We start from the raw sequence: 15,030 nt of genomic DNA on the forward strand, positions 1-15,030 counted from the left end.
CTGTATAATGGGCCCAGAGACAGTAATTAGCAAGCCCCAACCCAATTCAAGGGGTCTAACACAGGGCAACAGAAAGCAGGAGTGGCTTGTGGTTGAAATCCAGCTTTAGTCATTAGTAGCTCTTTCGGACTCTCCTTAGCTGTTATTTTTTATTGGATGTGCAGATTTATGGATTATAAGTGCTTGTGGCTAAATTTACAGCCCTAATTGCAGCTTAATGTTTTGGAAGTGGCTTCTGATCCAGGAGGAAGCAGGTGGGAGGGTTTGTTTTTCTTGAAAAAGGTATTTCCCAGCCTCAGGAAAGCAGCAGTGGAATTCCCAGTGCTTGTGAGTAGCTGAGGCCATGGGCTCTGTTTGTTTGCGTGTGGCACGTGCTGGGGCTGCCCAGGGACTGTCCCTGGTGGTTGTCTGCAAGTAAAAAATGTCACTGTTCTCATCTAAAGTACTCCAAGGGAAGCTGAGGCAGCCCAGCTCTGGGCTTTTCTTTCTGGTAGCCCCTGTGATGAGCCTGTGCTGCTTCCTGGTTCAAACCCCTGTGGGAAGCATCACTTCTCCATGTCCAGGTGCCATGCACATCCCAGACATTACTCTGCATTACCAGGTGCTTTGTTGCCACCGAAATCTTCCTTTGTGTTTCCTTCTCTGAGGTCACAGAATCCCAGAGCGGTTTGGGTTGGAAGGGGCCTTAAAGATCACCTGGTTCCACCCTGGGTGACCTCACCTCACCATTGCTGCCTCATTTTCTCTGCTGCTCATTGTCTCTGCTGCCTGTCCCCCCCCAAAACCCCACTCACCTCCTCAGCACCCTGCTCTGCCCACACTCGGTTCAGGTTTTATCCTCTCCTGTCCCCTTGGTCTCTCTGTCACTCCGTTGTTCCCTCCGGGCTCGATTTGCTGTTCCAATTCATCTTCTCAGCCCTCATATCCTGTCTCAGCTCCCAGATGTACTTATCAAAACAGTGGGTTTCAGCTTTTCCCTCGGCGTGGGTGGCAGCAGAAAGCCACCCTGGGGATGCCTTCCTGGAGCAGTGACTTCAGTGCTGTGCTGGATGCAGCCCTCAGCACGTGTGGGATGGGGATTAGTCACAGATGTCTGGTTGAAAGTGCACTGGAACACCCTGGGGGCTGGGACACTGCCTGCCTGGCCCTCCTTAGCACTGGTGACCAGCACAGGGACAGGTATTTGTGGCACAGATGAGGGTGACAGAGGCTGGCACGCTGTGACACTGTCCTGCTGCTGGCATCTGGAGCTCCACAGCCTTGTACCATCACCACCATCAGTGGGAGGATGGAATTATGGTCAGAGTAGGCCAGTGCACCCCAAACTGATGTCGAGTGGCAGCAAAAATGCATTGAGTGATAATTACTGGGGAGTCTTGGTGTCCTGTGAGTGGTAAAGCTTCACAACAGCAAGAGGCCGGAAGGACTGGTCTCCATTTTAAAGCTGATGCTTCAAAACTCGGCCACCAGTGCAGAGCTGGTAGTTTTGAACTGCAGCGTGTTTATCTTGTGCATATGCACAAACAAAGCTGCTGCCTCAGCCCTGGCACCGCCTGTTCTCATGGACAGACGTCCGAGGACAGAAGGGGGAATTGGTACAGCTCCAGAGGGAGCTGGGGAGTAGAGAATCCACACTGACAGACACAGCACATTTGTTCAAGCTTGTTTTCCTTAGACTCTAATTATACACTTTTCTACTTTTCTGGTGAGAGACCTTGTAAATTTTAATTTTTTTTTTTTCCAGTTAAAAAATCAAATGAGTAGTTCAGTCCTTCAGTTTACATTGCAGTAAATATTTATGACTCCATATAACTGCAGCTCAATTTCCCCTTGTTTCAGGTCCAAACTTTCCCCTCTGCACATCTGGCCTTGCACCCAGAAGCTTTTATTCCTGTAAAAGATAAATTGGGGTTGGGATGAGTGAGCAGTGGTTGCAAGTGAAGCATTGCAGAAGGGGCTCGGTTGCTTCGGGCTCTTTGCCACCCTAAACAAAGCAAGGGGTGACGTGTGTTTCCACAGCCACCAACTCTTGGGATCCAGAGAGCTCCACAGGCAGGCTCCCCATGTTGCCTTGGGCTGTGCAGTGAGGGTAGGCGCCTGCAGAACTGGTGCTGACCTCTTTTGGAAACTTCATTCTGTGTCTCAAATTTTCTTGTCCCTCTGGAAGTGGTTGTGTGGCACAGGAATGCAACAGTGCTCGGTGAGCAGCAGTTCCAGGGCTTTGGGGCTGTGGGATTGGTTTTGGACAAACCTGCTGTGTAGTCCCAGGTAAACCCCTGGGGTGGGACTCAGAAGTTCCCTCCCCAGCTCTCCTGGAGCCCCTTCATGCACTGGAAGAGGCTCTGAGGTCTCCCTGGAGCCTTCTCCTCTCCAGGTGAACACCCCCAGCTCTCCCAGCCTGGCTCCAGAGCAGAGGGGCTCCAGCCCTTGGAGAATCTCCATGGCCTCCTCTGGACTCTCTCCTGCACTTCACATCCTTCTGGTGTTGATGGCCCCAGAGCTGGAGGCAGCTCTGCAGGAGGGGGTCTCAAGAGAGTGGATAGAGGGGCAGAATCCCCTCCCTCGACCTGCTGCTCACAATTCTTGCACTGCAGCCCAGGACACGTTTGGCTTTCTGGGCCAGCAGCACACATTGCTGGGTCATGTGGAGCTTCTCATCAACCAATACCCCCAGTTCTTCCCAGGAATAGTCTTGATCCTTTCTCTGCCCAGCCTGTGCTTGGGATTGCCCTGACCCAGGTTCAGGACGCTGCCCTTGGCCCTGCTGAACTTCCTGAGGGTCACCTGGGCCCATCTCTCCAGCCTGTCCAGGTCCCTCTGGATGGTGTCCCACACCTCCAGCGTGTTGACTGCACGAGTCAGGAATGGCATCTCAGGGAAGTTACGCCCACTTCATTTTCCTACAACTGTACCTGACGAATTTGAAGGAGGGAAATATTTGCTGACATTTGCCATGTGGAGCAGTGGTGTGTTCACAGCTCAGCCAGAAAACAGCCCAGAGCAGTTGGAGTGGAAGGAACCGGGATCGTGTTCCTCTCGGGCAGCCAGCTGTGCTCTGTGCTTTGATTTGTTTCCAGCCTACAACTCAGTTTTTGCTAAAGAGGAAGGAACTTCCCTGGCAAGGGTAACACAAGGAGAGGGTCCATGAGAAGGCAGAGTTTACTGATTTAGCTGAAACAGCACGTTTTTCCTGTGTAGGTGAGCGCAGGGAGGACGATGCCTTCCAGCTGTGTTTCAGCAGCACTGCTCCGGCCCAGTGCTATTTGTGGCTCAGGTGCTTTGTTCACGAGAGGTCCCAAAGGGGTGGGAGGGGAGCAGGTGCCTCAGCTTTCCTGTTTCAGCCTTTGTGTGGCTGTGAGGCTGCCTGGAGTAGGGGCAGCCTGCCAGGGCAGGCAGGGCTTTTCCATCCAAAAAGCGAGAGCACAGCGGTCCCACTTCTGCCTCGTCAGCAGCTGGCTGAGGATCAGCCACAACTTGTCTCGGCGCTTTTTGGAAATGCAGGGCATAATTTGGAGAGGCAGGAAGTCAAGGCCAGCTCCCTGGGTTGTGCTAGAAAGGGGCACTCACTGGGACCTTTGCAGGGACAGCTTGTCTCGTGCTGTCTAAATGCTTCTCTTGGGTAGAAAGTGGGGGGACTCCCACCCAGATGTTGTTTGTATCAGCTCAAGTCCCTTGGTCACCCATTATGTTGATGGTGGTAGATGGGCCAGAAGCCACAGTGGGTGGGCCAGTGTGAGGTGGAGATGCAGGAGGAGTGAGGTGGTGGTTGTGGTTTGAGCCTGTGAGCTTCTGCTCAGGGCATAAGCTCTAGGACCCCACTAACCCCACTGTCACTTCACTGCCACACTGTCCAGGGCACCCGGGAGGGCTCTGGTACCTGGGATTAATAAAAATAAAAATATTACAGTCTTACATGAAAATTTCAACAAGACTGGCGCAGATAATTCTTGGCTTACTTGGTTTTTCCCTGATCAAGCCTTGCATTTTCCCTCTAACAGTTATGGATGTTCCTATTTCATAACTGGGGAAAATGGAGCAGCAGAGAACCTGAAAGCTGTGCCTTGAGCACTGCCTGTGAGTCCGGGGATCCTTCCCCATGGGCACTGAAATGGAAAGATGCGAGGCCAGGTGGGTGGCAGAGCTGAACACCCATAGCTGTGGGCAGAGTTTAAATTGGCATCATCGCTTTAACAAGGACAGCAGGATTTCAGCAGCGTTCCCTAATTTGGGACGCTCCAAATTCACCGTAGGTACGACAACAGATCTTGCTGTTTCCATCTCTTGACTTAGTACCTCGCCCTGAGGACCATCTCCTCTCTTTGTGCCTGGAGTCTGTAAGAGGACAGGTCTGGAAAGTGGTTTCTGTGAGGCTGTGGGTTAACCAGAACAGCGGAGATAAACAAGAGGAATGTCAGGAGCCGGGGGCTCCCCGCTGGAGCGTGCATGATGGCTGTTACATAAGCGAGTTCAGAGTGCTATGGAAACCATTAAGTGTGTGAGGGGCTTTTCCTCAGGGGAGAGCTGTCAGAACTGTCACACATCTGCAGCTCAGATGTGGGCACTGTCACTCACAGCACAGCCCTCCACGTGTCAGCGTGGCCTCTGAGCAAACCGAGCTTGGGAAGCTCCTGTAAACCTTGGTCCTTCAAGCTTGTCCTGCATCTGTCTGCAGCTTCCCGCTGGCATCCTGGGATCCAGGCTGGGAGTACAGCACTTAGGGTCCAGCTGGAAGCTGGGGGGCTGCACAGCATGCAGTGTGATGTCACCTCCCTGGTGTGTGGTGAAACATCCTCAAGTTGCACCAGGAGTGGTTTAGATTGGATATTGGGAAACATTTATTCACAGGAGGGGTGGTCAGGCACTGGAACAGGCTGCCCAAGGAACTGTGGAATCACCATCCCTGGAAGTGTTCAAAAGTTGTGTGGGTGTGGCACTCAAGGACATGGTTTGGTGGTGAGCACGGCAGTGCTGAGCTAATGGTTGGACTCGATGAACTCTTGGAGTTCTTTTCCAACCCCAATGACTCTGTGATCCTGTGTTGGTAGCACAGACGTGCCTTCACTGCGGTGGAGCAGCTCAGGGGTTAACAGGAGCCTGTGGTTGCAGCCTCATCGCTCTGGATGTGGCCTTAGATGAGGTCATATGAATTTCTTCGGGCAGCCTCTATTCCCCTTTGTCCAAAGCACCAAACCAGCCACCCCAGCTGTGCAGCTCTCCTGCCACAGTGTCCCCGTGCACCACCCGCTCCCCTCGGGCTCCCTGGGGACAAACCCTCGCTTGACACGTGTCCCCTTCATCACACATGGCCTTTCTCCTCGCGAGGGCAAAGCAGCAGAGGGTGCAGCTTGGTCACCAGCCAGCCTGGAGAGTCCCTTCTGCAGGCAGAGCTCTGCAGGTGATCCCAGCTCCGGGCAGTAAGAAGTTAAAGCAGTAAGGCTGCTCCCAGCTCAGGTGCCTGATTCCTGCATGGACACACACAGGGGCCTTGTGTAATGCTGGCACGTGGACTCTGAGCTGCCTGGCAGAGTCCTGTGGGGCTCCCGTGTGCTCCCAGCAGAGCTGTGTGTTACTCACAGGGAGTGAGGGAGCGTAGGGGCCTGAGCACACAGCTGAGAAATCCTGGGGTGATACTGGGTGCCCTGGGCACTTTGCTGCTGAGGGGATGTGCTGAGCACTGGCTGCTTGTCCTGCTCCCTTAGAGCACCTCTGATTCATCTCCAGTCTTGTGTATAATCTCACTGAGTCCCCAAAGGCTCCTGAACATCGGAGGTGAGGAGGTAGATCTCGATGCTTTCCCCACAGCACCTGGCTCTGTGCGCTCTGCTGTGAGGAAACCAGAGACAGCAAAATATAAATCAGTGGTTCAGGAACGACCAGGGCTTGAATGCTCTGTGATGTTTGGGGGCCTGAGCTGCTGACTGTGTTTTAAAATAAAAATTTTCCACGTTGGAGCGTGATATGGATTTGTTGATGAGTGCTGACAAGGTCCGCAGGGTTCCCCCGAGGAAAGGGAATGTAGAAGTGCAGTGTGGCTCCTCCAGAACAGGAGCAGCAGTCCTTGAGCAAGGTTATTTCTCACCTCAGCACCAGACATCTCTGGAGGAAGCCTTGAGAGCCCTTTCAATAGAGCCTGGCATCAGGTGCAGCAGAGAGAGGGGAGAGGAATGCTCTCCCAGGAGGGTGAGCAGTGTCCAGTCCTGCCTTGCCTCTCGCTCTGCCCTGCCAGCTGCTGTTAATTCTTCAGCACAGGAGTGTGAAAGAGTGAGCAGAGAGCCTGGGGAGGAGCAAGGGATTTCCAGCAGTTTGGGGCTTTCAGGCTGAGCCAGCACAGAGGAGAGCTCTAACAGGGACTGTCCTTAAAGCAAAGTCCCCTCCACGGTGGGCATCATCTCAGGGGGCTGTGTGGGACTGGGGCAGGAGGGGCCGTGTGGTGCTGCTGCTGCCACAGCCATCGCCTGCTGCCACTGCCACCCCAGCTCTGCGTGGTGATGAGCTTTGTGTCCTGGGCGAGGTCTCTGGCTTAGGAAAGGTAGTAACTCAGGAGGATCTGAGTGATTTGTGTTCCCCTGTGTTGAACAAACACAGGTTTTCATAAGAAATAGCCAGGGAGTGGCAAAATAGTGCTTGGCAGTGCATGTGGAGCAGCTGAGAGCTGCAGCCCAGGGCAGGGCAGCTCCTTGTCTGCCCAGCTGGAAGAGGGGGATGGAGGCAAAGAAACACCTGGTGAAGAGCAGGGCAGCAGCATTGAGAGTGTGAGTACCTCCCTCAGAAAGAGGAGGATCTTCTTGCTTTGGTTTTAATTTTTTTCCAAATGAAAGGGACAGTTTTAGTCAATATTTTCTTTCTTCCCCATTGTTAAGGCTCATATAAATGTAAAAGAAAGGTTTTTGGAGCAAACAGTCCATGGAGGCTCAGATACTCTCATTGCTGGCTGGGTCCAGCCTGGGGGTAAAAGGCATAGAGGGAATGTAATGGGGTAACACTTGATTGAGTTTGGACCTGTATTTCCTCATGTGAAAATGCTTCACTAAACATAATGTGATTTAGGAATGCTCTGCTCTGCCACACTGTCCCCCCTCTACGCTCTCCTCCCAGATATCCAGTGCTGCAGATAGCTGACACAGCTTTTGAAAGAACCAGTTGAATCCCCATTTCTCCTGCCTCTCCAGGTCCTGGAGGTTTTAGCTGCTTCCTGCACCTTTGCCAGTGCAGCCTGGACCTCTGACCCCTGAATGGACTTGCAGCATTCATCCTCTCCAGCTCAGGGCTGGGGCTATGAGGTGATACCTGGCAGATGTGCTAAAACCCTGGTGGAAGTGGTCAGCTGTGCACTGTACTGGGCAGGAAAGAAAACAGCTCTTCTGTCAGATGAAATGCCCCAGGAACATAATCCCAGCATAGAACTGGAGAGGCAGACAAGGAATGGCAAATAAGACCTACCTGGATACCTGCAAGCGTCTGTCCCACTGCTGTGGCTGGTGACAGAGTCAATAGCCCTAAACCCCCTCCTGGCTGCCCGCTGCTGCCCTGGGCTCTGTGCCATGGCCACAGTCCCTGCTTATCTCTGTTCATGCACAACGAGCAGGTTCTGGCTTGGCAAAGGGCTGGGGTGTTGCTGGGTGAGCCTCGCAGAGGTGTGTGAGAGAGAAGGCTCAAGCTGAGCCTGGAGCAGGGCTCGGTTGGCTTTCTTCTTTGTGGTTTCCTTCCTTGCTTTCTCTGCACCTGGCAGTGCTTCCTGCTGGCTGCCGATGTCCAAACCTGTGAGGGAAAGCGTGTGCACCCTGTGGCAGCCCCTCGAGCAGGGGATGGCAGCACAGCAGGGCTCCTGTTTTGTGTCAGATCATTGTTTGCAAATGGAAATTGGGGTTGGTTTTACAGCAGACGGTAGTGGTTTCCTTAAAGTCGCTCCTGCCTCTTCCGTCTCCTTGTGGCTTTCCCAAAAGTCAGCCCTAGGGGGTTTGAATCCCAAGAAGGCAGCCCTGGGGAGAGAGTTCTCTGTCCTCTTCCTAAAATCTGGGTGTGCTTGACTTGCCCCCACCCTTTAGCAGTACTACTAGAAAATGGAATATATATTGTCTTTATAATAGACTTGTACAGTGCACAGACTGCTGACCACCCATTTGAACAGGCATGTGAGGAGCTTCTCAAAAACTAAGAAAAATGGGGAATCCTCAGCCCTGGAACGTGAGGGCCACTGGAACCACACCTGTGAAGGGAGCAAACCCCGATGTTGACATCAGCAGCACAGGGTACCCCTGTCTCAATCACAGGCACCCCATTATCTGCCTGTTAGCACTTTGTGAGCACTGCTTCCGGCGGCTGCACCTTTAAAGTGAATCCATTAAAATTTGCATGAGTACTTCAGGCCTGAACGAAAGCAGCTACCTGGAGGTTTTTATGCATTTCAAGTTCCACTGCATCAGCCACAGTTTGGTTTCACTTCCCGGAGTGCCTCCTGGTGATCTGCCCTGCAAGGAACGGTGCCTTTACTTTATCCTTCCTAGCCACCTGGGTCTTGATGGGTTAAAGTCTGGAGGCTAAAATGCGCGCTGCCCCCATCCCTTCTTCCTCTCCATTCACCTTCTTCCTTTCTCCACACTTCCCCGGGGTTTTTCCCTTCCTCTTCAGCCTCAGGAGCCTGGCACCGAGGCTGCTTGGTGGAGGCAGTGCAGTGGGGTTTGTGCTCCGTGGGGCTGTGCAGCTCCCCCGTGTCCTTGCTTTGTGTCCAGCACCTCTGTGGTCTCGGGCAGGAAACGTGGTTTGAGCCTGTCAATGGGAAAACATTGCTCATTGTCCCCTCCAACGCCTTGGGCCCTGGCAGCAGGAACATGCAGAGCTTTGCTAGCAAACAGTGAATGAGCAGAATTTTGGGAAGGAATCTCAACTTCCCTGCCCGGGGAATAACACGCTGGGGGAGAGAGAGACATTAGGGAGAAACTTCCCGAAGGACTGGGCTCTCTTGGGGCTGCCTTCCACCAGCTCCCTGCTGCCTGCTGGGATGTGCAGGGGTTGCTGCTGTTGCTGACCCCACAGCTGGGTGCTGGCTGTGGTCCTCCCTCTGATTTGGGGATGCTGGTGCTCCATCAGCTGCTGACCCTCAATATTAAAAAGTGATATGATGTAGGCCCAGGCTGTGCAAAGGTTTCAGCAGTGCCTCTAATCCTGGAGTCTTTCCTGCCCTTCATCCAGCTGGGCAACGACCTCTCCTTCTGCCCATGGCATGAGAGCAGTGCCAGGCTGTGTCACAGACATCACAGTTGGGTTTTTCCATGTGAACTTGTGAGCATTTTGGGGGCAAAAAAATGTCACGTGGACCATGCTGATCACACAAGGGTCCTGTCAGCACACCTGGCCTGTGGAACGGCTGTGCCTCCCCTCCCAGCATTGCCTTGGGATGGGGGTTGAATGCTTTTTTGCCAGCTCCGGGGATGGAGGATGTGTCCTTGCATCCAGCTGGGGGATTATCAATAGGAATCAGTGTCGGATGGCTCGGGAGGGCCGTGCAGAGTGTTTGGGCACTGGGCAGCCCCCGTTGGAAGGTGCTAACGCCGTGTCCTCGCTGCCTGCCCGGGCCGGCGGCCAAGTGGAAGTTTCCGTGTGGGCCAGCCCATCTCTGCAGCCACACATCCATCCCTCCATCCCGCCGGGCAGAGGAGCATCGGGCACCAGGCTCTGCAGGGCTCCTCCACTGCCTCTGCTCCCCCGTGCCCTGCCCGGGCATCACAGGGAAGGAAAACTGCTCTCAAACCCCACCTCAACCCCGCCGCGGCACCGGGGACAACACCGAGAGCTCCTGCCCGGGGCAAAGACTTTCTCTACCGCTTCTGGCAGGCTCCGATATCCTGCTGCTCTCTGCCGTGCCGTGGGGAGGAGGGAGAAGCGGGGGCTCGGTGCCAGGGCCGGCGAGGAAGCCCCCGAGGGGCTGCCCAGAACCAGGGAATGCCGCGCTCGGGTCCCGCCTGGTAGCAGCAGCAGCAGCAGCAGCAGCCGCCCATGATGCTGTGCTTGGAATGAAGTCAGCCTTCATCAGCCGAATAGTTTATGCATGAATCGAAACTTCAGACCTGGCAGAAGAGGGGGGAGCGTGCAGGATCTGCGCTCTTTTAAAATGCTGGAGCCAAGGAAGGAGGAGGGGATAGAGGAAATAGCAGGAAAATAAGGCTGGGGAAGTGGGGAGAGATTTGAGAAGCTGGATGAGTTGTTCGCTCTGTTATTGTGAGGAGCCAAGTTCCTTAAGCATCTCCTGGTGGATATTAAGAGGGAGCTGTGGAGGCTGGAGCGTTCCCCTGGACACTCGCACGCTGTAGCTTTAAGACTTTTACAGAGGACTCGGGATTTCCAGTTTTCCTGCGCCTGGTGGAGTATTTCAGGGAGTTACAGGATTTTTCGGGTCATGTACCCCCTTCTCCTTTCTTCTTCCTCCTTTCTCTTTCTCTCTTGCTCTTCTTTCTCATTTCAAAGAGACAAAGCTACTTCAGTTTGGAGCACAAACATATGATCAGCACATGGAAATGTGGTAATTTGGATGCATTCATGATTGCAACAGATTGAAGAAATTAGACCAGACAAAGAGCTTTTTTTGGAAGAGGAGGAGGAGGAGGCAAGGCAAGGAGGGAGGGAGAGTGGGGGAAAGAAGGGGACGCCACCGAAAAAAGGGACGGCCGTGACACGCGGATGCTAAATATATCCCGTAGTAATGGAGAGGGACCGGATTTCAGGTAGGCTATTGATCTTTTAATATGTTATACTCTGCCCCTGCCCTCCTACCTTTCCAGCAGCTTCTGTACTTTGAGAAGAGGAATAGCCCCGCTCCGGGTGGATTTCAGCCGATTCCTTTATTTATTTCCTTTTTTTTTTTTTTTTTTTTTGCAATGCTTCCCTTCTGCATTTTTTTTTCTATTTTTTTTTTTTTTCCATCCTCCTGAGCCCTCGAGACAGACGGTGATTCCAGCAGAAGGCGGGGGGGGGGGGGGGAGGAGGAGGAGGGAAAGGGGAAAGCAGGGGGGAAAAAGAAACTGCTTTCTAGGTCTGTATTTCATTTGAGTCCCTCTCTCCCCCCCCTCCGCTCCCATGTGCCGCACGGCGCGGGGGGATGAATGCTGAGCCTGTTAGCTCAGAGCTGCGAGCCGGGGAGAGGGAGGAAAACAGCCGAGCTCTTGGCATGGAGACGCGGTTCTGCTCTGAAGGTTGGCTCCTGGGTGTGCGTGTGCCTGTGTGTTGTGTTGTGGTGGAGCTTCTCCTGCTTGCCAAAGTATCTTCCTTGGGTTTTTGCCCTCCCATCCTGCCTGGCTGGGCAGGAGCTGCCTGCGTGTTCCATGGCTGGTCCTTGCTTTATGCTGGAGCAGCGCCGTGGGCTTCACCTTGCTGCCCGTGCGTGGGGGGGGTAGGCAGAGGAATGAATAACTCCATTTAATTCCCCAGTTTCCCCGCAATTCCCGCCCAGTGGTGCATGTCTGAGTGGTTCCAAGAACTGCTCCCAGGTCCCTGGAGCTGCTGGGATGGGCTGCGTGGTGTCACCCAGGGGCTCTCCCTCTGTGTGCGTGAGCAGGGTGAGCAGGATGAGACAGGGACACCGAGGGAGGGGCTGTCTGTGCCCAAACTGGCAGCTCTGGTGGGTCTCCCTCCTCCCACCCACCCCACAGCACAGCTCAGCTCACCCTCCTCGGGCACCAGGCCCTTGTCCTGGGCGTTCCCAGCCGGCCGCTGGGCATCGGCGCTGGGAGGGAAACCACAGGGACGAGAGGAAGCGCTCAAGCCAGGGTGGAGCGAAGCTGTGGCCCGGGAAGGCTGCTCCCATGGCTGGCCTGTTCCAGACCCACCGTGCCCCGTCCAGGGATGTGCTGAGAGCACCCGGTGCCCCTGGATAAGGATTTACCTGCAGGAACATCGTCTACCCCACACCACCTCTTCAGAGTGCGGGTGGCACCTTCTCATCCCTCTGTCCATCTCTCTTGCTTGTGCTTTCTCCTCTGGTCTGAGCCACTTCAAAGCATTCCTGAGAACTGCTTGTAACTCAGAGCCTGGTGGGCGTTTCAGCAGCCCGGGGCTTTGGGCTGGAGAGCCTGTGCCGCTGGGCAGGGACATGTGGGAGAGAAGGGGGTGACAAGGGGGGGTTTGGTCCCATCCTTGGTGCAGTGCTGGGTCCTCCTCACAGAGGTGCTGGGCAGTTCTGCGAAGGGTCACTGGGGAGAAAGGTGACTCCCTAGTGATGTGATCCAGGGCTTTTTGTTCTGAATGAGCACGAAAGGTGGGGTTCTCTCAGCCCTCAGGCTGCACATGGTGCGAGGAGCACAGAGCCCTGGTGCCTGGGCTGGCTGTCACTGCTCCCAGGGCGTGCAGCACCCAGGGACCCTGCGGGCAGGAAGGCCCCAGAGGAGTGAATGCCATTGTGTGAAGATGCAGGAGCTCTTGCTAATGCCCTGGAGCAGGAGCAGCATTTACAAAACCATGTCCAAGTGCCTACGTGTTCCACTGACCAGGAACTGGCTTTCCATGGGTGGCTCAGATGTGGCTGAGCCGTGGGCAGGGATGCAGGGAGGGCATGTGGCTGTGCCTGATGACCTGGGCCAGGTGTACAAAGAGTGGTGTGTGCCTTCCCAAGGAGGTTGCCAGGATGATGAACACAGCCGCTCTGCCCTCGCTCAAACGTCGTGTGGGACCTTGGGAATGTGCAGACCATCTTAGCGGCATTTATGATACGTGACTCTGGCATGAAGTGTGGGGTGGGGAAATAGATGGCCTGAAAGTCTGGTCTCTGATCTGCTCCACGGGTCCCTGCTTGAAAGGGTCAGCATGGGCAGGGAAAGCTGCTCAGCTGGGGTAGTGGAGGGAATGATAAACCACGTGTGGGAAAACTGTTCTTGAAGAGATTCTGGGCACAGAAGCGACAATTAATGGCTGGAATCGATGATTTTAGGAGTCTTTTCCAGCCCAAGTGGTTCTGTGATTCTAATATTACCAGGCTGTGCTGTTGACTCCCAGATCCGTGGCCCAGCATGGGTGCTCAGGGGGAGCTGCTCCCCTCGATGTGCTCCAAGGGTGCCCCAGGGCCGAGGGCTCTGGCCCTGCTGCACTGGTGGAGGAGAGGAGCAGGGAGCAGAGCTCAGCCACAGCCAGCAGGACAGCTGGGCCCTGGCTTTGGTGACTAACTGAGAGATGACTCGGATGAAAGCAGATCCGTGCCACGCTGGGGGCCATGTCCCAGTCACTGCTCTGGCCCTAAACATGCTTTTAATTAGTCCTCAGCTGTGGGTGGGAAGAGCTGACTCCTGAGCTGAGTGTGGGGCTGCTGGATGGGAGGAGGGCACTCCAGGGCAGGTGGGAACTGGGCCTGGCGTCTTCTTTGAGGTCTCTTTCCCACAGCTGCTGGGCTGGGCATGTCCCCTGGGGTGTCCTCTGCCCAGGGAGAGCTCAGGCTTTCCTCCCAGAGCCGTGTCCCTGACCCAAGGTCCCATCCCAGGGCATGATAAACACCTCGTGCTTCAGGGGAAGGCATGGAAGGTGTGGGGTGAGGCTGTGGGTCTGTGCGTGGTTTGCTGCCAGCTGTGGGGCAGCGAGGGGCTGCCTGTTCTGTGACAAGGTGCCAGTCTCGGGTGGTGCCTGTGGGTGCTGGCAGGAGAAACACAATCTCACAGAACATGTTTGTGTCTTCTAATCCAGTTAACTCATTTCTCACACATTTCTGAAAGCTATGAAAGCATGAGGAACATTAGCTCTAAATGGATTTGTTTCCAGGCATGCCTCTCCTCTGGTTTTAGGGCTGGGAGCTGTGCTCTGGGCTGTGTCCCTCGCGTCTGCCCCTTCTCCCTCAGTGCAGGTTGCGCTGGTGGCAGTGGCCTGGAGATGGCTCTCCTGTCTTTCCCTAGCGGCTGGTCCATTTGACTAGCTCGGATCTCTCTACAAAGCCTTAATTGTTGATGCCGCGGCGCCTCTTGCCTCTTCTTAAAAGAAAAGGAAGGGTCTGCATCTCCCTGAGCAGAGAGGATTTGGTTCCTGGGATGGTGGGGTGAAAGGAGGTCTGATCTCCCACTGAAATTATCCGTTTAAAATTATTTGAAATTACACTGGGAAAACTCATTTTAAGAGTTAACAGATGATGATGAATATGTGATTATAACACCTGGCTGCAGTGAGTGCCATGTGCTAGGCAGAGCCAGGCATGGGGGCTGTAGGTGCATAGCAAGAAGATAAAGGGTTCATTAACCCATTGGTGATCGCTCTGAATCTTTCAGTTGCATCCACTGTGGGTATGTTTATGTGTAATATTCTTAGTTTGACGTGGTTTTATCCATCATCTTGTTTGCAGTGTGTGTTTGCAGGAGCTGTGCAGACATGACAGAGCATCTCCACTGCCCTCAGAGCCACCTTGTGAAGCATCACATGGCTGGACTGACAAAGAGGAAAGGAAAGTGCTGGAGGTGTGAGGGGATGTACTTGTTTCTCCATTTTTTTTAATAGAAATTAACCTCCTAAAGGTGTGTGTCAGGGCAGAGGGGTTAAGGGTTCTTCTGATGGCTTCAGCTATCTTTCCTGTCTCAGGCTCCTTGGTTATTCCTAGGAAATGGCAGAAAAAAGCTGTGGACATGTCTCGTTTTAGTGGTCTTCTCACAGAAATACACCTTATTTGCCAGACATTTTCCTTGTTCCTCTGGCTTTCACACCACACGTGGGACACCAGACTGTGCATTTACAGCCTGTGTGCTTCCACCCCCTGTCAGATCCCACTGCATTCACCCAGCCCTGGCACACAGGGACACCTTCCCATCTGTCCTTAGCCCTCTGTCTGCTGTCAGTGTCCCACTGCCCGTGTCCCTGCCTGGTGCTGACCCCTGTCTCTTGCTGCAGTGTGTGATGCCCTGTAAAAACCATTTGCACCTTTTTTCACCCGAGTTTCTCGTTGGAGCGTTTTTCACCCTACGTGTTCTGTAGCAGCCTGTGGCTGCAGGTTCTGGCTCAGTGAACAGAAGGTCTCTCAGGGAAGGGTCTGGGTTTTTTGGGGCTCTGGAGTTGCCTCTGCAGGTGCTGTGTCCG

The 15,030-nt window shown here is 54.2% G+C and overlaps 1 protein-coding gene across 4 annotated transcripts in view; it reads left to right on the forward strand.

The window, feature by feature from the left end:
- SEPTIN9 (septin 9) overlaps positions 1-15,030 on the forward strand; it is a 134,095-nt gene that overhangs the window by 27,858 nt on the left and 91,207 nt on the right. The window contains exon 1 of one of the 4 annotated variants that reach the window (XM_039562218.1): positions 9,698-10,718. The exons of 2 other annotated variants lie outside the window; for them this stretch is intronic. In XM_039562218.1, coding sequence (XP_039418152.1) covers positions 10,697-10,718 — 22 coding nt within the window. In that variant the 5' untranslated portion in view covers positions 9,698-10,696. Of the gene's footprint in view, positions 1-9,697; positions 10,719-11,111; positions 11,187-15,030 lie in introns of those variants that run through there. One more of the 4 variants, XM_039562215.1, reaches the window with a different exon arrangement.

The sequence above is a fragment of the Corvus cornix genome, chromosome 18 (assembly GCF_000738735.6).
Source record: "Corvus cornix cornix isolate S_Up_H32 chromosome 18, ASM73873v5, whole genome shotgun sequence".
NCBI lineage: Eukaryota > Metazoa > Chordata > Aves > Passeriformes > Corvidae > Corvus > Corvus cornix.